Here is a 26,265-nt window from a genome sequence, read left to right on the forward strand (position 1 = left end):
ACAGCAGCTTAACAGCATTTGCTGGGTCAATTTCAAAGCAACAATTCTTTGGGACCTCAGTGGCTTTGAACTATTATTTGTTTTAAAGAAAATACATGCCACATGTACTTCACACACACACACACACACACACACACACACACACACACACACACACACACGCACACCTTTGAAGCTTATGCATACTGAATCTCTAATAGCTGCATTAGACTAAATTGAACAGGTGGAGGAAAGGAGATTTAATTGGTACATTTTTCCCACTATAGTAGCAGATACCATTACTGCCATAGCAATTTGGTGTTTTGAACAGATGGAAAGAAGGTGAGTTCTGGTGATTTTGAATAAGTGGAAAATTTAATAACTAGCTAGTAAGTATATATTATGATGATTACTTATGCAGAAAAGCTGATCAAGCAAAATTCTACTACAGGCTAGCAATAGTGTATCACTGGAGAGGTTATAATAGTAACAGTCTTAAAAATCTGCTTTCATTCTTAAATTTAGAACTAATTGAAAACTCGATCTACTGAAAATTTAAGTTGCATGTATTGAAAAATATCATTGAGTCCTTCACTTGATAATCATCATTTTCTTCAATATATATTTGTGAAACATAATCTAGAATATAGTTATATAAACTTTGTTTTGCTTAAACACTGCCTGAATTAGTAATCAGCATTTTGAAGGCTGATGACTATACATCTATGTCTCAGACTGAAGATGTAGCTCAGTCAGTAGAATATTTGCCTATCATGATTTGAGTTTGATCTCTAGCATTGAACAAAACCATGTGTGGCGGTGCCCACCTATAATCTCAGAGTTAGGGGGTAGAGGCAGGAGGATCAGAAGTTCAAGATCATCTTTAGTTGTCTGGCAAGTTTAGTGCCAGAATGGGATAATATGAGAGCTTGTCTCAACAGCAGCAGCAGTAGCAGCAAAAACAACAACAACAACAACAACAACAACAACAACAACAAAAATCAGTGTCTTTATTCAACTGATGGAAGGCAGTATCTAAATAAATTCTTCTCTGTACAAATCTATAGGTCCATATGTCACCTGTCTGTCTATCTATCTATCTATCTATCTATCTATCTATCTATCTATCTATCTATCTATCTTTCTATCATCTATCTACCTACCTATTGCTATCACAAATCAATGAATCAGACACAAATATGGATATTTAGAGTGTCTTTAAAATCAGAGAATAAAGAATACTACTCTTCAGAAGAGTTACGGTGCATTATTTACCTAATTATTCAAAATTTACAACATTCTCCCTATGCTATACTTGTCAGGGACAAGTATGTTAAATATAATTTGCCAATATTCAATTTGACAATTTTTAACCCTTATGGGTTTTTTAAATTTACCTGAATATTTATTGCTTTATTATTATCCCTTTAATGAATGTATTGTAACTGTTTCTTGATACACACATATTTATATTTAAGTACTTTCTAACTCTCATAATGAGACAAAAATCATAATTACTCTGACTAAAAGGAAGGCTCACTCTATTGTTTTTTGTTTGTTTGTTTGTTTGTTTTTTGTCAGACCACCAAAGTACAATTTGTTAGCTCCAGGAGGAGAGGTATTTTCAATCTACAGTCATTGCTGGTTGCGGTGGTTCACCTTTGTGATCCTAGTTTTCAGGAGGCCTGGGCAGTAGCAATTTATGTGTTGAATCATGGGTCTGAGGACAGTCTGGGCTTTAGAGTGAGTTCTAGAAAAGCCTGGGCTTTTGAACTATGATCCAATGGCTGAGGGGTCACCAGCTGGATCAGGCCCTCTGAATGCGTGAGACAGCTGATTGGCTTGATCTGTTTGGGAGGCATCCAGGCAGTGGGACCGGGTCCTGTGCTCATTGCATGAGTTGGCTGTTTGAAACCTGGGGCCTATGCAGGATCGCTTGGCTCGACCTGGGAGGAGGGGACTGGACCTACCTGGACTGAGTCTACCAGGTTGATCTCAGTCCTCGGGGGAGGCTTTGCCCTGGAGGAGATGGGACTGGGGGGTAGACTGGGGGGAAGGTGAGGGGGGCCGGAAAATAAAAAAAATTAAAAAAAAACCTTTATCTTGAGGAACTAAGTTTTCATTTACTAACCAAGAAAGTATGAAAATAATCCTGGACATTATACAATTTTATAAATATGGAGGGGTGGGACTGAAGCGAATAATAAACATGGTGAATGGTGATGTTCAAGAGCAATGACATTGATAGTACAGACCTGCATTGCATGTTAAAATTAACGTCTCAGACACATACCTTGGTTTCTTCTTCGTTGGAGTTTTCTGTCTTTTTGTTTTCAGCAACCATGCATATGACGATTATGATCATTTTAGAAATCATTGGTCCCTGCATGGCCATTCACCCTTGGCAGCACGGCCATTAAGGGGTTTCCAGTCATCTTGCACCATGTGTGAAGGGCACTTATTTGAGTGACTTCTCAAAGTGATTTGATAGCCAGAGGCCAATGGGAGTTCTTCCTATATGGTACCATTTGATAATTAAAGCACAACTGTTTTTTTTTTTTTTTGGTAACTGTTTTTATTGAATTTAGGGGACAGATTAAAAAATAAGAATCCAAGATCATAAATTAATCTCGAATAGAAGATACTGTATTCTATAGTCAATATGTAAATTGGGATATTAGGGATAGCCACCATATAGAGAAGTAGCATTAAAAAGTGTTTCCCATGATGTGTGATGTTTTGAGTTATGGTGGTTGTCCTGTTTGTTTTTTTCCACAACTTAATGTAAGCTAGAGTGTTCTGGAAGAGGCAATCTCAATTGTGAAAATGTCTCTATCGTATTGGCCTGTAGGTTAGTCTGTGTAGGGTTTTCTTAATGATTGATGTGGGAAGGTCCAGCCCACTGTGGTCAATGTCATTCCTGGGTAGATGTCCCTGGGTTGTGTAAGAAAACAGGCTGGACAAGCCATGGGGAGCAAGCTATTCAGTAGTATTCATTCATGGCTTGTGCTTCAGTTCCTGATTTCAGGTTCCTGCCTTAAGTTCTCGCTCTGACCTCCCTTCATGGTCGACTATAAGCTATAAGACACAATAAGCTTTTCCTCCCAAGTTGGCTTTGTCAGTGTGTTTATCACAGCAACAGAGAGCAAACTAAGAGAGTTATAATGCCTCTGCAGACCTTTAATCTTCCAGTTTGGGCATGGAATTTTAAATAGTCTCCATGAACAGGGGGTATTCTATGTAAGAATCTTAATATTAATACATAAGATTTGTGAGGAGTTAAGTAATCAGAAATTATTTTAAATTCTTTTATATTTTCCTTACAAGCAGTAAACTATCAATAATTTATAGCTGAATAACTGAAGAACAAATGAATAGTTCTTATTGTTTGATTATTTTATAGATGATCATTTTAATTCAATATTAATTAATTTTTGCCCTTAGAAGCATTTTGAGTAACTGTGGACTGTTATTGAATCACTTTCAAGTAGTTTTATCAATGACTTTTGAATATCTGTATAAAAGCTAGATAAAAAAATAGTGGAAATAGATATAAATTTTATGTTTACATTTATTGATACAAGATGTTATAAAAACACAACATGGTACTTAATTACATTTATTGATAGGTTGATAGGATTCTGTAGTTTGGTAATCTTTTCATTAATGGAGTTAATGATGCTTGATTGTGTGTGTAGAGCAATCATTTATATTATACTCCATGAACATATAAATGAAACTCATTTCCAAAATACCTTAGAAATTTTTTTCTGTTATTTACTAAGTACTAAGTATTTTCTCTGATAACCCTTTCCATAACCTCAAAGGATTCCCACATTTCAGTAGGACTCTTGCGACTGACATGCACAGTCTGCTTTATAATCTTGAACAGACAGTGTAATCTCTGTAGGGCTCAATTTAGTCATGAATTAAGAAGGGTCAGGCTATGGGTAACGGGATGCTTTCCAGCTAAAATTTACTGTAAAGAAATCATGTAAGAAGGGTCAACTCTCCGCTAAAGTCATTTCTTCAGGTTGCCTATACCCCAGGAGCTATGCCTCCCTTAAGATGGGGGCCCAGTGAGTGGGTTACTGTACTTCCTGCAACACATCTTTTCCTTTCCTGGGATATCCCTTCCCTGCTCCTAGTTGGCAGAATTCAGATTCACCTTTAATACTTTGCCGAAATATTAGCATCTCCTTTGAAGACATTTGTCCAAATGGCCAGGACTGAAGCTGTTCTCTCCTTTACGTCCCTAGTACTCAGTACACAAGTCCATTAATCACACTGTGGTTTGTCTCTCAGCCTCACTGGAGAATGCGTTCTCTTAGGCACAATGCCTAGCACACTCTAGATGTTTTCTGCACATTAAATAAATGGGACATAGGATACTTAAGGAAAATATTTAGGAACTTTCCATTCAGTTTGTTTTTGGCTGTATTATTAAATTTATAAAAAATATAAAAGATAAACAAAAATCAAAAGCATTATAACATTAGAAAAGAAGAGTAAAACTCAGTGAGAAGAGATTTAATATCCTGAGTGTCAGGAAATTCAAATTGTAAAGTTTTACTTATTACAGTTCTGTTTTGATTTGCTTTGATTTGTTTTGATTTTTCCTAAGACTGAGCATCACTGTGCAGCCCAGTCTGGCTTAGGATTCAGGATCCATCTACCTGAGCCTTCCAGGTCACCTGGGTTGATTCATTTTTTCCAATCAGTGTGACTACATGTCTATTTAACAATCATTCTTTCCTGATGTGTAAATTCTGTAAGGATGAGCAATTTCAGTGTAATTAACTAGAAGAGGCCAGTTTGTTCCTTTCATGTAGCTAATGCATGTCATACTGAAACATACAGTCAGTTTTTATTATTCTTTTTTTTCTGTCCACATATGTGTCTTTGCCATGAATGGATAGCCATGTTCCCACGGTTAGGGGTTTTGAGGCAAAGAATCACAAGGCCTCCAAAATTCTGCTTGTTTATGTATCACTATCATGGGTGCTAGGTGTGTACAGATGTACACCATACAGAGTTGACCTCTAACTGATATAATTCCTCACTCAGTGATTGAGTGTCTCTGTGAGAAGGCAATGCTCTCAGAACACTGTTCTAAACTGAAGACAGACAAACAAATGAACGCAAACCTAGTTTCATCTGAGGCAGTTAAGAAACTGGGAACTTCAGATAACATAACGTTGAACCAGCTTAGAAATGTCTTTTTATTTTAAACAAGAAAACAAGAATTTATTGGTGTTCTCTTAACATTTTCAGCAAAGATTTTCTTAAGGTGTTTTCTATGCGTATCTAGTTTCGGGTGAACACCTCCCCACTTTTCCCTAGCCTCGTTTCTGGCCTATTCCCTTCCATTCCCAGGATGAACCATTCCACTTTTAAAGTGTATGTGTTCTCTCGCTCTTCTTGCCCCCTCTCTTAAAGTGTCTTTTTTTTCTTCCCCTCTCATGGGCCCCCTTCTAGTTTCCTGGTGTCTACCTTCCTTCATTTGCACATAAATTCACATTTTCAAAAACTAGATGCTGAGACACAGACATGAGAGAGCACATGTAACGTTTGTCTTTTGGACCTTGGTTCACTCTATGTAATATTTTTGTAGCTCCATCCATTTTTCCTGGATATTTTATTTTTCTTTATGATTGGATAAAATTCAATTGTGATACGTACCACATTTTCATAGGCATCTATGCTGATTCTCTTTTTTAAATATTATGAATAGAGAAGTATTAACCATAAATGCACGAGTATCTCTGAAATAAGATATAAAATCCTTGAGGATTCTGCTCAAGGTGTGGGATAACTGGCTCATATATAATCTCTGTATTTTGCTTTTTGAGAAACTTTTGTATTGATTTTCATAAACTGTTAATTTGTAATTTGATTTGTTTTATTGACTAGTTCATTTGTTTTAAATAATAAATAAGAAATAACTAAAAATGAGTCATTGAATAACTCCTCTATACATTTCCATTGTGAAAAATATGAAAATTAAAAATTGTACATAAAGCACTTACAAATGATGTGAATTATTTATGAAATTGTGTTGTGCTTCAACTTTGTTTTCGGCCTTTTGGTGATCTCTTTTAGCAAATACCAATAAAATATATAAGCCTAATTTAGCAATAGTGATGCTAATCCAATATTTGCAGATACCCTGCCTATTTGTGAGCACATGAGCAAAAACTACTTACCGCCCCAGTGCTCATCACATACTGTAAAGAGGGTGGTTTTATTGGCTAAGCCAGGGAGCATGCTGCTGCACTCCATGACAATGGCTTGAGGAATCATTATGATGCAGGAGACAATCCAGATGATGACGATACTATTTCGAGCCCGTTTGGCTGTGCTCTTGAACATCAAAGGGTGACAAATTGCATACCATCGGTCCAAGGCAATGCAGCTCAGTGTAAGAACAGACACAGACACTGACACAGTCTGGAGGGAAAGAAAGGAACACGGTTCAGGAGAATTGCTAGGTGTCAGAAAGAATGTGAGAGCATTTGCCTTATCAGCAAGGTAGTTACAGCAGAAAAAAAAGTGAATTCAGGGTAGCTCGCTCTATATATGAATTCATGTAAATGACTTTCATGTTAAGAAAATGGATAATGAAAATAGAAAACTAGAAATGCATCAGGAAACTTTGTATTTCCTTTCAGATGTGAGGTAGGTGCTTTGAAACCTTTCAATTTTCTCACATTAACAGCTTAGTTTATAATATGTGAATAATTACTATATCTACTTAGTTTTGTAGCTTTTCTACTGATAGTGCAAATAGTATTCTCAGAGGAAAAGAAATTATACATGGGTATATTCCCTTTCAATCAAAAATAATTACATGGCATGTGTATTTTAAATTATCATGTAAGTTTTCACTGGTTACATTTCATTAGCATAAATGCATCATGGGTATCTTCTTTCATATTTTTAAATAACAAAGGGTAATTTTTTTCCAATTTATTTTCAATATATTGCATACAAAGAAAAGTCTAGATTACAGTAAAAGAGGTTCTGTACACGAGTATGTGCACTATAGTTTGCTCACTTACAGGAATAGTAACTTGCTCCTAAACACATGTAGATCCTCTCGGTACAGACTTGTACGTAAATAACATCACAAGTGACTCTTCAGCTTGGAAATTTAAAGAAATTAACATTTCAACCCTGTTGATTCCCACATAATCAACATATGGAGCTATCTTTAATAGGGTTAGGGTACAGGGTTATGGAATTACAGTAAGTTGAGATGCAAAATGCCCAACTGAAGGCTTCCAAACAAGCACTATGCATTTGCTATTATTTATTATACTTATAATGATGACATTATCATGATACTATGATTTTCATCTTCCATTCTGGAGCCTAGAGTTCTAGAAAATCTAACTACATCTATAGCATTTCTAAACTCTTGGAGGGATAAGTTAATCTTATGATAGTTGATGACTATTGAGAGGTTTAGGTGCCTTCCCTCTTAAAAGAGCCAATTATACATGTCAGTATTAGGGAATAAAGTATATGAAGACTGCTCAATAAAGATCTAATAGGTATTATTGGTTATAGAATTACAAATTATTAAATATGTAAGAGAGTTATTTTAATTATTCGGCTGAATTTATTACATTTGTGTGATTCTTAAATAATTTAAGAATTTGCCAAAGTATTATAGTGTATCACTCACAAATCTAAGTTCTATTGCTTTAGAAGAAAAAAGAAAACATAAATCTTACTAAGTTAGTAAAAGTCAGATATAACCAAATACTCCTGTATAGCCTTGGCTACATTGAAAGTGTACTATAACCCACATACATAAATACTTAGGTCACATACCAGGGGTGAAAGCAATTAGTTTTAGGCTGTGGCAATAAGAGAAAAACTACTTGACTTGAAATGAAAGTGTTGATTCTTTTAAAAGCATTTGTTATTAATTAAAAAAAACAATTGTCAAACAGATACAGAAAGGCTGCACTCACTGTTTACCACTGAGACATCCAGTGATGATACTGGTAACTGATTCTTACTCTGAATGCATTGCTTTAAGTTCACGATGAGGTCATCACAGAGCCAACAGAATTATGTAAATGATCTAAATAATATGTCACAACAGCTATATGAGGTAGATCTTATTAAAATTACCATTTTCAGTAAGTGAATTGCCAAGAGTCTATGTATTTCACTTGATAGTGTACCATCTAGAGATGGCAGGACAGACATTCCAAACCTAGAGCTGATGTCTCAAGTTCCCCTTCTTTGATCACATGCCTCACAATTCCTTAGGATGAAAAGGAATCATTGGGAAAAAAAAAAACCCAGGATATTCTTGATTATTGAAAAACAAGCCGGGCGGTGGTGGCGCACGCCTTTAATCCCAGCACTCGGGAGGCAGAGCCAGGCGAATCTCTGTGAGTTCGAGGCCAGCCTGGGCTACCAAGTGAGCTCCAGGAAAAGGCGCAAAGCTACACAGAGAAACCCTGTCTCAAACAAAAAACAAAAAACAAACAAACAAAAAGTTAAAGATCACCTTTGGCGTTGGGGATTTAGCTCAGTGGTAGAGCGCTTGCCTAGCAAGCACAAGGCCCTGGGTTTGGTCCTCAGCTCTGACAAAATAAAATAAAATAAAATAAAAAAAATGAAAGAAAAACAAATGCTTGCAGTTACTTGAACTAGGAGAGGCTTAATCACTACTTTGTTCAAATGATTTATTTAGTGATGAAGACTGTGAAGTAATTAACAGCATTGTTGCCTCAATTTTATTTAGGCATTAACTTGCTTGTTCAGCAAATCTCAAGTGTTATCTTCTTTAATTTTTTTTTTTACTTTCTGAATATCTGTATTTATTTCTTAACTCATTAACTATTTTGCCAGACAGTCCTGACTATAATTGAAAACCTTAAAAAAAAAAAAAGATTCCTCAAAAAGAATTACCTGTAAATAAGGAATGACCTTACAGAGGGACTGTCCAAAGAACCAGGTCTCAGTGATGTCAACAACGAGAGTGGCTGGAAGGCAGGTGATGGTCACAAGCACGTCTGCCAGGGAAAGGTTGACTATGAAGTAGTTGGTGACTGTCCTCATGTGGTGGTTCTTCCACACTGCCACACAGACTGGTATAGAAAGAAATAGAGATGGGAAATAAACAAAGAGACTAGGTAGCAATGAGGAAAGTCAAAGGAATTAGCACTGTTACAAAGTCCATACACACGAGCTGAAAAGAGGAGAGTTTAAGGCTGCGCTGTACTCATTCAGTCCATTAATCTCTGGGAATTTGGAATCTAAGGTTAATGAGCTCATTGACCTGACACTATATTATTTCCTGTTCATAAGAGCTGTGCTGTTTTTGAGTTGTAAGTCAAGTCAAAGGGCAGCCCCTGATTGATCTTACTATTATTTCAATACTCAATATGTAGAAAAACATCAAGAGATGTTTTTGCTGGACTGGGTATAGTAGCACATGTCTTTAGTCTTATAGAGCCTCAGCTCCGGGAGGAGGTAGAGGCGGCAGAGCTCTGTGAGTTCAAGATTAGCCTGGTTTACATAGTGAGTTCCAGATCAGTCAGACACTGAATAAAACTCCATACAATGAAACCCTACCAAAATTAAAAAAAAAAGAAAGAAAATAGTTGCTGAGGCTGAATTGAATGAGGAGAATTAGAGTTAGTAATCTTCAAAGAGACGTGATTGCCTCATCCATGACCTTGACCCATGTCTTCCCACAAATCTGCTTTGTGGACAACCAACAGAGGAAAACTGTTAACTACAGGAGAGAAAAACAAACAAACAAATAAAACAACCTCCTATCATCCAGCCAGGACCCAACCCCTACTTATCCAGACACAGCCAAATAGTTGACATATTTATATTATTCTGTTTGGACAAATCTTAAGGAAGACATTAGCAGCCATGTTTCAATATGTGAGATAATTGAGACAAGGACATTTGTTGGACTTGTTTAAGAACTCATAAAGCATAAAAGCAGTTAATGACAGATACTAAATTCCAAGTGATATATGTGTTCTTTCTCCACCTAGGCTGTCTTTGTTTTTGAAAACGAAGAGGTTATAACAGAGTATATTTAAATTCTAAGCTACAGTCCTCTCTTTTTCATTACTCTTGATGGCTCTGAACATCACCCTGAAATCACACATTGTTGCCTCTTCCATGCACTGTGGAAAATTTCCTGTTTAAAGCTGTGCTAGCCCAAATGATGCTGTGACTGGTAACCTTAAGAAGTAGAACAGAAATACAAACACCTTTTGTTAAGTTTAAGTACCTGAAAAAGAACTTATTTTTGACAATCATCTACCATCAGGAGTTTCCTGTCTTGGAAAAAATACTTTCACTAGTTCCTAATGCTGAAATTGGCTACCAGCTCTCAATTGATGTAATTTAATAAAATATTTATATTTTGGAAAATTTAATTTTGAGTACTTCGAATGATCCTCTAGTTTCAGCAATATAACAGCTAAAACATCAGGTGGTCTTAACTAGGATACACTATAATGTTTTCACCTGTGATACTGCCAAATAAGTTATTTCACATAAATACTTGAAACACACACATATCCTAGCAATTAAAAAACATTATTATGGTTTGTAATAATAAAATGGGAAATCATTGAATATTTCTGGTACTTTTTAATGTATGCTAAACTGTACAACTTAGACCTAGAAAAGAACATAGTGCTTAAAAACACATTTAGTTATGCTGACCCTCCAGACCTGTATGAATGCTCTTCCTTGCTTGCTCCTAACTTCTTGTGGTCTGATAGTAATCATGGCTGAGTCTGGAAATCTTTACCTGTGTAACTCCAATCTCTGCCTTTGTGATCCCATGACAGTCTCCTTTGTCTAGATCTTTGTAGTCATCTTCTTACAAGAATCACATCTGTATGGAGTTACAGGTTCACCGTAATGCAGTATAAAACTTCATCTTCACAAATTAGATCTTCAATGACCCTATTTCCAAAGAGGATCACCTTTGCAGGCTGGAAAGACGTCTCAGTAGTTCAAAGCACTAGCTCTTAGGTTGGTTCCCAGCACCCACATGGCAGGGGCTAACAACTGTAACTCCAGTTTCAGGGAATCTATGCTCCCTTCTGCCTCCTCAGGCACCATACATGCAAGTGATACACAGAAACACATTCAGGAAAAACACTCATACATGTCAAATAAAAATTTAAAAGTATGTGTATACAGAGAAAGTCACTGTCTGGGACAATAGAGACCAGGATTTCACTGTATCTTCTGGAGGTAAGCAGCAAAATTGAACAGTTGCTATAATGAATAAGTATTTAAAGACCACCATTATGTCCATTCTCCCAGTCTTGTCTTCTCCACCTAAATTCTTAAGACTTTCATATGTACCTAAAATTCTGTATCACTTGTCACTCTGGTCCCTGTATTGTGAGGATGATCCAGATTATCAATAATGACTCTCAATGAGTCATATGTAAATGCACGTGCTTCTAGGTGTAGTATGCCAGAGCAAGGAACACGATGACTGCTAAGTTTTCTATCTTACTATTATCATTCCAACTGCATATTGCTATTCCCAGACATAAGTGCATTGCTTAACGCTTATCAGAGAAGCTTCTTTTTGCAGTACATGACAATTAATACAGAGACCCAAACTGGACTATGTGCAGAGAGTGACAGACTTTGTAGTATCAGTGCTGGGATGTCTTCATCTAACCCCTCCCCTTAAGGCTCAGGGATTGTTGAAGAATATTATTTTAAGGTGTGTTACTTTTGTTTATGTTGCATTTGCTAAGCTCTGTGAGGCTGTGCCACTTTGCCTGTCTAAAATATCTGATGGTCTAATAAAGAGCTGAATGGCCAATAGTGAGGCAGGAGAAAGGATAGGTGGGGCAGGCAGGCAGAAAGAATTAACAGAAGAAGAAATCTGGGAGGGGAAGAATTAGCCAGAGAAGAAGGAGGACATCAGGGGTCAGTCACCCAGCTATACAGCAAGCCACGAAGTAAGAATAAAAGTAAGGTTATGGAAATAGAGAAAAGGCAAAAGGTAGAGGCAAAAGGTAGAGGGGATAATTTAAAATTAAGAAAATCTGGTAAGAAACAAGCCAAACTAGGGCCAGCCATTTATAATTAAGAATAAGCCTCCCTGTGTAATTTATTTGGGAGTTTGGAGGCAGGCCTCCCAAAAGAGCAAACAACCAATAAAAAGGGATCTACGTGGAAGTGGAGGCAGAAAGATTGTAAGGTCCTGAGAAGGTGAATGACTCCAAGAACACAGCATATTCTAGACATAACAGGTCAGATGCATGTATCAACTCAGAGACTGTGGCAGATCTGTGACCCCAGGTGGGGTTCCAGCATTCAGGGGGAAGTGAACACTGAATCCCACAACTGACCAAGAAGTCATTTGCAATTAATATCTGCAGGCAAAGCTTTCTTCAGTGGGGCGTCACTGGGTATATCAACTACACTCAAAGTTAGGCTTCATGCCCAGGAGTGATGGGCAACACAAAATGAACTCCATAGGTTTGTTTTTCTTTCTGGTGTGTGTGTGTGTGTGTGTGTGTGTGTGTGTGTGTGTGTGTGTGTGTGTGTGTGTGTGTGTGAGAGAGAGAGAGAGAGAGAGAGAGAGAGAGAGAGAGAGAGAGACAGACAGACAGACAGACAGACAGACACAGACAGGGAGAGAGAGAGAACATGAAGTTGAGTGGTTAGGGAGTTGAGGAGGAGCTGGGGAAGGGGAAAGGATGATCAAAATATATGAAAAACTAGGACCCCAAATCATAAAGTATTGACAACCACACTAAAAGGGGCATTCTCATTTCAGCTAACATAACCAAGAAAATCCCTCACAGACCCTCTCAGATGCTTGTCTCTGGTGATTCCAAATGCTGCAAAACTGAAAATCAGAATTAGCCACAACACATTATTATCCAGTAGGGGTAACAAAGGAAAAAAATCAATAAGGAACATTATTGGAAGAGTAATGGAGCAGTTCATATTAGAGCTTTCTGTGTGATTGTGTTATTCTGTCACTTAAAAATAAGTTTAGAGTTTGTATTATGTCTGCCCCAATATTTATAGATTATGACTCTGCTTACTCACAGGGCTTTGCTTCTCCATGAACTTTCGACATTCTCCTCATACACAGCAAGGTGGTTCTATCTTCATTGCCCTGGCGTCTCTTGTGAAAACATTGTACAGTGTCAGGATCTGTTTCTAAATGGCCTGTAAACTACACACAACCCTGCAGGTATGTTTCATAAATCTGTGCACATATGTATTTGTTTACCAAGCTACAACAGCAACCACTTTCTTTTTCCACAGCATGTCAAATTCATCAAAAGCTAGGCTTGTAGCCTTTGCCCAGATTTTCTATTTCCCTGAAATGTAATATCCTTCCTTTTTCCTCCAGTGATCAATGCTTGAAATCTCCAAAATATCTTTCATCTGTCATGTTTCTCCTAGTCCTATTGAAAATATTCAGTGTCACTCTAACTATTAGCACCAGCAATGTCATAGCCTCCTGAAAGCTTCTGACATGACATGTGCTTTGACCTTTATGGACAGTGTTCTTTGATCACATACTCTAGTTACAACTCTTTTAACTTTCACAGGAGCTGTCTCTATAGGAAATCTTCACCCAGGCTTTCTTTTTGGTTAAATTAATATTTAATTGTAGACGAAGTTCTAAAAGGTCTTACTAAATAAAAAACAAGGAGCCAAATATAGGTGTGAAAGCCTTAGATCAGGGAAATAGGGAAAGCCACCAGCCAACCTTACTTCACCAACTCTGCAGCTTCCAAATGCGAGTTACTTCCTGTCTACCCACGCCTTTATTGCCTTGCAGTTCTGCCCTCTCATTGGCTCTCTTAGCCCAGCTACCTAACTTTCAACACAGCTCTGTCACTTTCTGTCTGTCTGTGCAGACCTCCAGGTCTCTATGGTTGGTACTCGGATTAAAGGCATGTGTCACCACACTTGGCCCTGTTCCCTAGTGTGGCCTTGAACACACAGAGACCCTGCCTGCTAAGTGATAGGATTAAGGGCATATGCTACCATCGCCCAACTTCTTTGTTTACTTAAAATGGCTTGCTATTTCCTCTGATCTCCAGGCAAACTTTATTAAAGCACAAATAAAATATCACCACATTTAATTATGTAGTTTCTCACTCATTTTTCCCTCCAACTCCTGCTGTAGCTCCCTTGCTCATTCTCAAATTCATTGATTCTTTTTCTTTAATTACTATTATTATATATACACATATGTACAAATATATAAATACAACATGCTGAGTGTGTTTACTATTTCTTGGATATATATGATTAAGAAGGCAACCACATTACATTAGATAGTCAACTGGAGGCTCATCCCAGTAGAAGACTAATTCTGTATCTCTTAGTATTCCGTACCTGCCTGTAGTTCTTTGTCTAGGGGTGGGATCCTGTGATATTTCCTGCTTCCATGTTAACATATCTATTGGTGTTGTCATTCTTCATGTCTTGTTAAGGCAGCCATGTTGATAAGGTATCATGAGTGTAGCTTCCTTGTTATTTTTAGGAGATAAAATTGCACAGCAGATTTCCCAGTCCTCTGGCTCTTGCAATCTTTACTCTGTTCTTGAAATGTTCCCTCAGCCTTAGGTATGGGGGTTGTGTTATTGAAGTATCAATTGGTCCTGAGAACTATGTGATCACTTGTTCTCTGTATTTTGACCACTTGTAGCTTTTCTTAATGATCTTCTCTGCTACAAAGAGAAGCTTCTTTGATAATGGTTGAGAGAGATACATATCTGTGAGTGTAAGAGTAAGTGTTTAGAATGCACCTAGAAATTATACTAGTTTATGAAGGTGGCAGTAGTAGGCTCTTCTTTAATATTCATGACCTCACTAGCCCCAGGCAGTTGACCAGGTATTTAGTACCAGTATGGTGATTTCCCTCCTGTTAAGCAGACTTTAAATACAATTAGACATATCTTGGTTACTGCCAAGATATGATTGCCACTCTTATGCCTTTAGGGATATCTTATTATAGTGGTCACTGTTGTTATTCATATTTATAGGCATCATAGCTGTGTAGGACTATTGATTTCTTTCCTTCCTTGGCAGCTTGTATTATGAAAGCCAGTCCCTAGGGAGGAGACTTTGTGTATCATCTAACTTGACTCCTTTGAGCCTAGTGTTTGAAGTGCAGTGTCTTCAGAAATAGGAGCTTACCCTCAACTTCTAGGAGGCAACCAAGGGCAGTAGATATAGCCATATTGTTTAGGGAGTCTCTTGGATGTCCCTGGCCAGCAACTCTAAAAAGGTTTTCCTGTGTCTGGTAATGGGATTTTTGTTAGTCTATGACTCTTGAGGGGAGCATTATCACTCTAAGTACTTCATTGAAAGCATATATATATATATATATATATATATATATATATATATATATACACACACACATATATATGTGTGTGTGTTTTTATATGTGTAAACACATATACTAATATATACTTTATGTAATTTTAGAAAAATATAAATAATATGATTATTTTTCAAACATCCTTAATGTCACTTATCCTTCTGTTCTCCCTCTCCTTCAATATATGCTTCCCTCCTTCTGCCTCACCCACGCTTCTCCCATTTCCTCTTCATAGCATCTGAATCCTTCTGGTCCTCTCTTTACCCCAAAGTCCCTTTTTTACCTCTTTGGTTTCTATGGTTACTCCAAATTATATACTTGTATCTGAAGATTTGGTGTTAAGGATAAAAGATGAGGTCAAACATGCGGTATTTGTCTTTCTGGATCCAGGTAACTGCACTCAGCATAATGTTTTCTAGCTCCAACATTTCCTTGCAGATTTCACTTTTCTTTGCAGATGAAGAGTATCCTATAGTGCATATGTACCACATTTTCATTAATCATTCATCAGTTGAAGGGCATTAAAATGGTTATTTCCATTCCCTAGCTGTTATGAATGAGTGGCAATAAACATGGCTAAGCAAGTATCTGTGAAGTAGGATATTGAGTCCATTGGGTATATGCCAAGGAGAGGTACAGCTGGATCATATGGTAGATTTATTTTTAGCCTTTCGAAAGTTCTCCACACTGATTTCAAGAGTGGCTGCAGCAGTTTACAATCCAAGCCACAGTGAATGAGATTTCTCCTTTTCTCACACTCTCTCTAGCACTGGTTGTTGGTTGTTTTGGTCGCTCTTCCAGGGGTAAGATGAAATCTCAAAGCTGTTTGAATTTTCATGTCCCTAATTGCTAAGGATGAACATCTTCTGAGATGTTTCACAGCCAGTTCTATTTTTCCTTTTGAAAACTGCCTGTTCAGATCTATAGTCCATTATTTAAATGCCCCCTTGCCCTGACTCTTTGATTTTTGAGTTCTTTATATATTCTGGATGTTAATCTTCTGTCAGACTTATAGCTGGCGAGGATTCTCTCCCCTTCCCTGGGATTCTTCTTCACTCAGCTAAAGATTTCCTTAGTTGCATAGAAGCTTTTAAATTTTGATAGTTCTTACTTGTCATTGTTGGCCTGCATTCCTGGGCAACAGGGTCCTATAAAGAAAGTCCTTTTCTACACATATATCTTGTCGGGTAATGCCTATGTTTTCTTCTAGCAACTTAAATGTTGCAAGTTTCACATTGAGATCTTTGATTCCTCTAGTATTAAATTTTGTGCAAGGTGATAGATATGCTAGTATTCCTGGCATCTCCAGAACCTGCTGTCTTTTCTTCAATGTATGTTTTTGTATTCTGTCAACTATGAGATGACTGTAGTTATGTGTTCTCATGTTTGGGTTTTCTGTTTCGTTCCGTTGTTCTACACATGTTATGTGAACCCACAAGAGTCTGTTAAAGGATATCAAGCATTTGTTAAGATATAAAATGGGGACAATACACTCCCAGATACAGAACAAAGTAAACAGCTGTTGTTGTACTCTGTTCTGCCAAAGGGTGAAGGGAACCAACCGACCAGTCTCAGAACACCCAAGAGTGTTAGTGCGCCCCCTCCTTAGTCTTAAGTGGTCACATACCCAGAAAGGGCCACGCCCATTGGGCCAGATAGCCCAAAGGTCATTGGTTGAACAGAACAAATTCCCACAACATACATGTCTGGTTTTGTACCAATATCAAACTGTTTTTAATACTGTGACTCTGTAACATATCTGGAAATCTGGAATGGTAATCCATTTAGTGTTGCTAGAGTTTTCCTGCCTGGCCCACAGTCAGGACAAATCTCTCTCACCCGCCAGTCCCAAGCCGATCAAACCCGACCAAGTAAACACAGAGACTTATATTGGTTACAAACTGTATGGCCGTGGAAGGCTTCTTGCTAACTGTTCTTACAGCTTAAATTAATCCATTTCTATTAATCTATACCTTGCCACGTGGCTTGTGGCTTACCGGTACTTTACATCTTCCTTGTCCTGATGGCGGCTGGCAGTGTCTCCCCTACCCAGCTTCCTGTTCTCTCAATTCTCTTCTCTGTTAGTCCCGCCTATACTTCCTGCCTGGCCATTGCCAATCAGTGATTTATTCATTGACCAATCAGCAACACATTTGACATACAGACCATCTCACAGCAATTTAGAATTGTTTTTCTTCGCATGTTTGATTTTATTTGTTTTGCTTTGTTCAGGGTTGCTTTGGCTCTCCAGAGTCTTTTCTGTTTCCATATGATTTTAGTTATTTTCCCTCCTATTTCTGTGAAGAATATTGTGGGGATTTTCATTTGGATCCCATTATTCTATAAGATGCTTTTTGGAGAATGGTCATTTTCACAATTAATTCTACCAATCCATGAGCATGTGAGGACATTCCATTTTCTATTGTCTTTCTCAGCCTCTTTTTTTTCAGAGATTTAATATTTTCATTGTTGAGGTCTTTCATCTTCTCAGTTAAGTTTATTAGTAGATATTTTACTTTCTTTGAAGCTCTTGTGAATGACAGTCTTATACTCAAAGTACTTGTTGGTGGTATATAGAAAGGCTAAAGGTTTTTGTAAGTTGATCTTCTATTCTGCAACTTTGCTGAAAGTGTTGGACATTTCTAGAGGTCTGGTGGAAATTTGGGGGTCTTTTATGTATAATATGACACCATTTGCAAATAGGGAGGGATTTGACTTTTTTTTTTCCCTATTTGTATCTCTTTAACTTCCTTTTCTTGCTTCTTTTCACCTGCTGGTGCTTTAAGTACCATATTGAAAATGAGTAGGAACAGTGGACAACACTGCTGTGTTGCTGATTTTAATGGTATTGTTTTCAGGTTTTTCTCCATTTAGAATGACATTTACTGTCGTCTTCTGTTGGATTTGTCATATATGAACTTTGCTATGTTGAAGTACTCTCCCTTTAGTCCTATACCCTGAGGTTTTTTTTTTTTTATCGTGATAGAGTGTTGGATTTTGTCAAATGCTTTTCCTGCATTGATTGAGATGATCATGTAACTTTTTTTGACTTTAGGCCAGTTTATATGAATTATTAAATTTATTGACAGGTATGTTGGCCAATATCGACATCTCTGTTATAAAGCCTACTTGATCATGATAGATAATCTTTGCAAGTACTTTATTGAGGATTTTAAAAATCTATGTTTATTGGTCTGTAGTGTTTTTGTTTTTGATGTTGTTATTGTGGTGATGGTGGTGGTGGTGGTGGTTTTACCTGATTTGATATTCAAATAACACTGGCTTCATAGAAAAAAATTAGAAGTATTCTTTCTGTTTCTCTCTCTCTCTCTCTCTCTCTCTCTCTCTCTCTCTCTCTCTCTCTCTCTCTCTCTCTCTCAAGCTCTCTCTCTTCCAATATCTGAAGAAGTGATGGCTATAGATTGTCTTTGAAAGCCTAGTAACTCTTTCTGGGCCTGAGCTTCTTAAGTTGTTTGAGGCTTTTCATTTCTGGTTCGGTCTCCTCATTTGTTTCAAATCTGTTTAAGGTTTTTGTTTTTTATTTTCCCCTTGGTTTAACATTCATGGTTTGGGTGAATCTAGAAATTTATCAATTCTTTTAGATTTTTCAACTTAATGGAGTACATTTTTTAAGTATTCTCTCATAACATTATGTATTTCTTTAGTGATTCTTGTGATGTTCCCCTGTTCGTTTTGGATTCTGTTCATGTGGGTTTTATCTTTCTTTCTTTTGGTTAACTGGGCCAAAGGTCTGTCTATCTAATTTATCTTCTCAAAGAAACAGTTCTTGGATTTCTTGATTCTTTGTATTGTTCTCCTAGTTTCTGTTTAGTTAACTTCTGCTCTGACTTTCATTATTCCTTGCCATTTACTGGATTTGGGGTGGTGAGTGCTTGTTTTTCTCCATTTTGAGTTGTGACATTAAATCTTTTATTAGTGCTCTTTTTGAGTTTTGAATTTTTTTGTTATTTTTTGTGTGCATGTGTGCTTTGTCTGCATGTGACTCTCTCTCTCTCTCTCTCTCTCTCTCTCTCTCTCTCTCTCTGTGTGTGTGTGTGTGTGTGTGTGTGTGTGTGTGTGTGTGTGTGTGTGTGTCTGTTTGTCTGTCTGGTGCCTGTGGAGGCTGGAAGAGGGCTTTGGATACCCCAGATCTGCAGTTACAGATGGTTGTGAACCACCATGTGAGTGCTGGGCATCAAATATAGGTCCTCTGGAAGAGCATCCAGAGCTCGTAACCTCAGGGCCATCTCTCTAGTCACTCTCTGACTTTTTAACATAGACACTTAGAGCTATAACTTCCCTTATAGGACTACATTTGATATGCTCCAGAGGTTTTGTTGTTCTGTGTTTTTTTAATTTTACTTATTTTCTAACCATTCAACATTCATAAATGAGTTGTTTAATCTCCATGATCTTGATATTTACTAGAGATTTACTTGCTCTCTGTTTTAAGTTTCTTTGCATTATGGTCAGATAGGATACATGGAGTTGTTTTGACTATTCTAAATCTGTTAAGGTTTGTTTTGTTCCCAGGATGTGGTCTATTTTAGGAAAGCTTCTATGATCTGCTAAGTAGAATGTGTATTCTTTGATCCAAACATCAAATATGGAATGTTTGTTAGAATATTCTGTAGATATCTGTTAAGTTCATTTGATGTATTTTGTCATTTATTTCTGAAGTTACTCTGTTTAGTTTTTTTATTCTTCTTGTGACCTGACTATTAGATAAAGTGGGATATTTAAATCACCTATTGTTAATTTGATGATGCTATTCTGTGTCTTTAATTTCAGTAGTACCCTTTTTATGAAATTGGATGTTATAGAGTTGGGTACATGTATGTTTAGGACTGTAATGTTTTCTTTGTTAAATGTGTCCTTTATTAGAACAATGTGTCCTTTATTTCTTCTGATTTGTTTTAATTTGAAGTCTCTTTTGTCAGATATTAGGATAGCTACTTCTGCTTGATTCCTGGTCCCATCAGATTAGAAAATTTTTGTCCATCCTTTCACTATATGGTGGTACCTATTTTTAAGCTAAAATGTATTTTTTAAGACAACAGAAAGATGGATTTAGTTTCTTAACCTATTCAACCAGTTTGAAGTGTTGAGAATATTAAAGTTTAAAGTTATTATTGAAAGGTATGTGTCAATTGAAGTCACTTACATTTTTTGCTATTTGTTTTTTTAGCTGTAATTTGTAATTGTAATTTCAATAATTATAGTATCATTTGTGTTCTTCCTATAGTCTCTTGCTTATTCCTCTCTGCATTTCATAGCATTGCTTCCAATCGTCTTTTTAGGGTTAGTTTGCTAGACTTGAATTCTTCCACTTGTATCAGAGAAAGTTTTCCTTCCTCATCCAACAATGGCAGTTAGTTTTTCTGGATATATCAGTCTAGCTTGGCATCCACGATTTCTTACAACTTGGAATATATTGTTCTAGGAGTTTCTTATCTTTCTAGGACATTCTTGATTTCAAAGTTTCCACTGATAAATCAGTTGTTATTCTGATGGATTTTTCTTTATTGTGTTTTTTTTCAGCTTTCAATGCTGTTTCTCTGTTGTGTATATTTAATGTTTGAACTATGTTTTGCTGTGTTTCTTTTCTGATCTTGTCTATTTGGTGTTCTGAATATTTCTTTTATCTATATGGGCATACATTTCCTTAATTTGAGGGCATTTTCTTCTATGACTTGGCCTTTGCCATTGACCTTGGATTATTCTTTCTAACCTATGTCTATAATTCAATTAATTTATCATTTCCTGATATTCCCCAGTTTCTGTACGTTCCTTTCTTTTGCTTAGAAAATTATATTATTTCCTGGTGTGCTCTAATTCCTCTAATTTATCTTCAAGTCCTATATTTGATCTTTTACTCAGTCCATTCTACTTGTAAGGCTTTCCCCGGAGTTTTCCAGTAGGGCAGTTTTCACATCTATCTTTATTTCAGCTTGAGTTCTCTTCATATTTGTACCTCTTTATTGAATTCGGTTTTCAAAACCAGTCTCGTGTTTTTTTGTTTTTCAAAATCAGTCTCATGTTTACCTTTATTTTGTTTTTTTTGGGCATCACACAGAGGTTTATCTCTTTACTCTCTTTAAACTTATTGTATTATTTGTGTCTTTGTAAAACTTCTTGATATCTTTGATGAGCTTTATGATTTTTCTTATAAGTTCTGTGGCCTGGGGTTTATCTAGATAATTTCCATTAGAGAACATTGTTGCAGGACTGATGGATTTGGGGGAGGCTTACTGTATTGATCACATTATTTGTATTTTGTGATAAGACCTAGTCCTGGGGACTTCTTTTATTGGTTCTGTGTCTGATGTGGACATAGCAGGCTGGGACTTAATACTCAGTGAACTGGGCCCTAGTGCACCTTATTTCATGACAGATTGAGCCTGAGGGGTGGATGCAACATGGGAGGGATGAGGTCAGGTGGTCACAGAAGGCCTGGACTGGCATGCAAGATGTTTGTCCAAGTCGGGAGCCTGGGGGCCACATGAGTATGCCTCACCATAATAGGCCTGGGATCCTGGATGTGGAACCTGGGTGAGATCCTAGTATTGTGGAGGGTTTGTAGTGGAAAGATCAGGTGGACCCACCAGACTGAACCCCAGTGCAAGATGTGCAGTTGGATTGGGGCTGGAGGCTGGGTATGTATATATGGCAAGGGGGATGAAGTCAGGTGACTCTCGCAGGGCTGAACTGGTACTAAGCATCTGAGCTTGGATATTTAGAAGTGTTTCTTGGTGTGGACATTTGTTCCCTCCTGTGTTGAGTGATTATTTGGATCCTTGTTTAGTATTATCCCAACCTGTCAGGTTGTGGATAGTTGAATGGTGTTTGGTTTTCAATCTTAGGGACACTCTGTTTTGGTTCATTGGTGGGGTGTCTAGAGTAGTCTCAGCTAGGTGGCAGTTCTTGTCAGACTGCAGATGATGTGGGGTGCCCAGCAAGGTAGTAGGGGATGTGACTGGCAGACAGGCAGAAGGGAAGGTATGTCTGGAGACATACAGGCTCTTCCAGATGGAAACAGCAGGATCCAGATGCTTGGTGGAGTGGTAGGTGGGACTACAGGCAGACAGATAGAAGGCAGACTTCTTAGCCAGTCTTCCTATTAATAGGTTCTAGTGGGAATCTGCATCCAATAGTCCCCCACCCCTACCCCACTCCCCTGGTGAAACACCCAGGACACTAGAGAATGCTTGTTATCTCACTTGCCTGTTGGGTATCTTCTGCACATAGGTCATTACTCAGCAGATTTCCAATACACAAGAGGACAAGGCAGGAAGATTGCAAGTTTCAGGCCAGCCTGGGCTACATATCTAGACCTTGTCTGAACACAAAGACAGCACTAACATTGCACATTTAAGCAGGTAGATTTTATGTTATAGATACTTTATCACAATTTATAGAATTGCCTCCCATGATAAGTCACAAAAATTGTAATAACCTAATAATTTTTCTGAAAAATTTTATATAACAATTACCTCTTAGAATTCACCTTATTTTAAACTGATACATATAAATTAATAATTATATATAATAATGGGTCATTTTAGTATTTTAAATATATGTATTATTGTTTAATGTTGAAAACAATATAACTATATCTGCCCACTCACAGAACTGTTATTTATTGTAAAAATTTCTAAATCCTTTACTGAAGCTTTTTTAAAAGTATAATAATTATTGCTCTCTGTTTCTGCCCTACTGTGCACCAACACACCTGAACTTCCCTCTCCTCCAACTATGACTAGTAACCATGGATCATGATTTTCTCATCTACACCTACCCTATTCTCCCTAGCTCCTGGAACCACCATTCTATTCTCCTTGATTATGAGATCAGCTGTTTTTTTTCAGATTACTTGTATGAGTGAGGTCTTATTTAATTTAACATTATAACCTCTAGTTTCACCCACATTGTTGCAAAAGACAGAATTTCATTTTATGTCCATTTGTAGTATTTAATTTTGTTTGCTTAACATTTTCTTCATTCATTCCTCAGATGTTAGACACAGTTGCTGTTTCTATTTTTTGACAGTTGCAAGTGGTGATACAATGAATACAGCAGCACACATCTCCGGGACTCAGGACTTCAGTTTCTTTGGCTATTTATTGGCAGTGGGAGTTGTAGAAAATTTCAAACCTTTCCTGGGTAAGTTTTCTTTGTCTTCTTACCCCGACCCTCTGTCACCTGCAAACCCACAGGCCCAGTTTCCTACACAGAGCCTGCAAACCCTCTTTGTGCGACAGTCACTTTTCCAACTCTCTTGGGTGACTAGATTTCCCTTCCCAGACCCATTGCTGTTCACAAACCCTCAAGCCTAGTCAGACCTGTGCTTGGGACCCTCCTTCATTTGTGAACCCCCTTTGGCTCTCCTGGGGATGAACCCCTTTATTTGTGGTACACACAGAGCAGTAAGCCTTGAAACCATATACAAACACGCAACAAAAATGGAATCTGTAGGATACACGCACATACACACATATATGTACACACATGCATACATACATATGTATATACGTACATATATGTGTATGCACATACATATATATATGTCTGTAATAATAAAAAATAAAATTGGCTATTAACTAGAAACGTGGGGGTTTGGGAGGGGCTCAAGGGAGGGTAGCTGGGAGCAGCTGAAGTGAGGAAAGGGAGGGGGAAGTTATGTAATTCTATTTTAATTAAAAATATATTTTAAAAATAAACATTACAGTTCCACTATGCTAATGTGATATCAAAAACATAAAACATATGGCCCATTGTAAAAAGTTTCATTGTGGTCTGTGAAACCAAGAATTATTTGAAACATTTAAAATTGCAGCATAGATGGGCAGTTTAGGTATTTACATGTTATTTACAATGCAGATACACTGATGAAATGTTTTTAGTGATTTTATTGGTTTCTAATTTGAAGCGCTATATAGAATATACGTTCAGATATTTAAGAAGTCAGTGTCCTATAAAATACTAATCATTTCAGGAAACTTGTCAAAAAATAGTGTAGTTCCACCTGGTGCCACAAAGTGTCAGTGAAAGCCTTTGAAGCCACCTACTTTGACAATTTAGGGATTTTTTTAAACATTAAATCAATTGTAATTTTATTATAGTGTAGAAATTAATATGTTCACTTTAAGTCAAATTCATATGCCGGAAAGAATACTGAAGAAAAAAATAAACTATCCAATACCTTCCTAATTTACTGGAAATGAGTTAGTTCAGATGAAATGATATATTTCTTTGTGAAAGAAAAATAAAATGAAGAGAGCCAGCAACAAAATGTAGGTGGGGGAGATTGCAGTTACCTTTTTTTAGTTTCCTGTGTTGAATCATTCATGGAATCATTATGAGGTAGATCAAAGAACCCAGAAAGTGAGCACCAATGTGCTCCTAACTCCAAACACCACGAAGGCACTTGCCCTTGTCCATCTCCACTTTGTGGAGTGTGGCATTAGTTCTTCTTACTGCTGCTTTGGGTTTTAACTCCTTCTCCATATTTATCAACAGGCTTGTCACAACCTGTCTCCATCTCCACACCTTGGCAGAGTTTATACATCTCTCTGGCTCAGAAACAATGCACAGACATGGCATTTTCCTATTTATATGCTTCATGCCTGGGATCCTGCCAAAAAAATGCTGCTGAATTATGAATTTGTCACTCAAAAGCTTAACTAATATTAATAGGCCATAAACTTTTAAAAATCAAGGTACTATAAATGGACAGATATTTGAAATGACTTTCAGGTTTTATTTACTTAAGAAGATATAGGTCTGTAATTTAACAAATATCTCAGGTCTTCCTGGTCCTTATGTGAAAGTGGTCAGTCTCCTAAAGACTAAGAGTGTCACCATGGTGCTGATACTGTGAGGCAGTATGGGAATAATTACCACACCATAGGGAGAATTGCCTGGGAAGATTTAGAAAGACACTTGGCACACACACACACACACACACACACACACACACACACACACACTCAGTGAAGAGAGGAGGAGGGAGAAGGGAGTGGGAGGAGAGAAAGGAAGGGAGGGGGTGAGGGAGAGTCTAATGACAAACTCTTACAGAAAGAAAACAGTTAAAAACGGTGCTAAACAGGTTTAGCACCTGCCTCTGAGTGCCACCCTGATTCTTAGGTGGGGTGGGTAGACTGAATCAGAATAGGCTCTGCATCTTTTGGGTAAAAACTGTCAGAGAGAAAAACAGTGCATTTATTAATGGGTATGAACAGACATCTAAGGCTCCACTGAGGAGATGCCTCAGAGGTTGGGTGGTCAGGGCCTGAGCAACCACAGCTGTGGTAGTGTCTGGGTGTAGTGTATAGTAACAGTATCACTTCCGTGTAGTGTGTGCTGCTCACTTCTATCTTTTTCATTCTTCACAGGTAAATCACCACAAGTCCCTATTCTAAGGCAGTCTTACGTAACTGTACCTGCACTTCTGCCCAGTTTCAGAGCTATTCAGTGGCAAACGGTCAGTTTTCATTTCTGACCTTTCTGTACTCAGTAGTTGGCACACACAAGCAACTGATCCTTCTAGTGACGTTTGGCTTCTGTTCAACTTCACGGCAGAAGGAACTCATATTTTGATTATTTTACAGAAAAAAATTCTTTCAGTATAAGACACATGTAATCTTGAATTCCTTTTTTTTTTCTTCCTCCGTTATTGTTATTAGTCCCCACAACTCTAGTGTTCACCTCTAGTATACAAACAGTTACAATCAAAATTTCTAACTCCAGTTCTTGGGTACCTTTCTGTACCTCAGATCTTCCCTCTACAATTTTGATGCTATAATCTGGACATCATCTTGCAGACTATGAAAATGACTGATGGGTTTAGAATAAGAGAATGACAATATCCTGCTTGTAGTTGTCAAAAAAGGAACTTG

The 26,265-nt window shown here is 37.4% G+C and overlaps 1 protein-coding gene across 2 annotated transcripts in view; it reads right to left on the reverse strand.

Annotated features, from left to right (window-relative positions):
• Positions 1-26,265, reverse strand: part of Hcrtr2 (hypocretin receptor 2) — a 102,116-nt gene that overhangs the window by 26,672 nt on the left and 49,179 nt on the right. For both annotated transcript variants that reach the window (XM_052714786.1, XM_052714795.1), the window contains exons 2-3: positions 8,914-9,092; positions 6,186-6,429 (exon numbers count right to left, since the gene is read on the reverse strand). In XM_052714786.1, coding sequence (XP_052570746.1) covers positions 6,186-6,429; positions 8,914-9,092 — 423 coding nt within the window. The remainder of the gene's footprint in view (positions 1-6,185; positions 6,430-8,913; positions 9,093-26,265) is intronic.

This window comes from Peromyscus californicus, unplaced genomic scaffold (genome assembly GCF_007827085.1).
Source record: "Peromyscus californicus insignis strain IS unplaced genomic scaffold, ASM782708v3 Scaffold_11__1_contigs__length_118956290, whole genome shotgun sequence".
Lineage (NCBI taxonomy): Eukaryota > Metazoa > Chordata > Mammalia > Rodentia > Cricetidae > Peromyscus > Peromyscus californicus.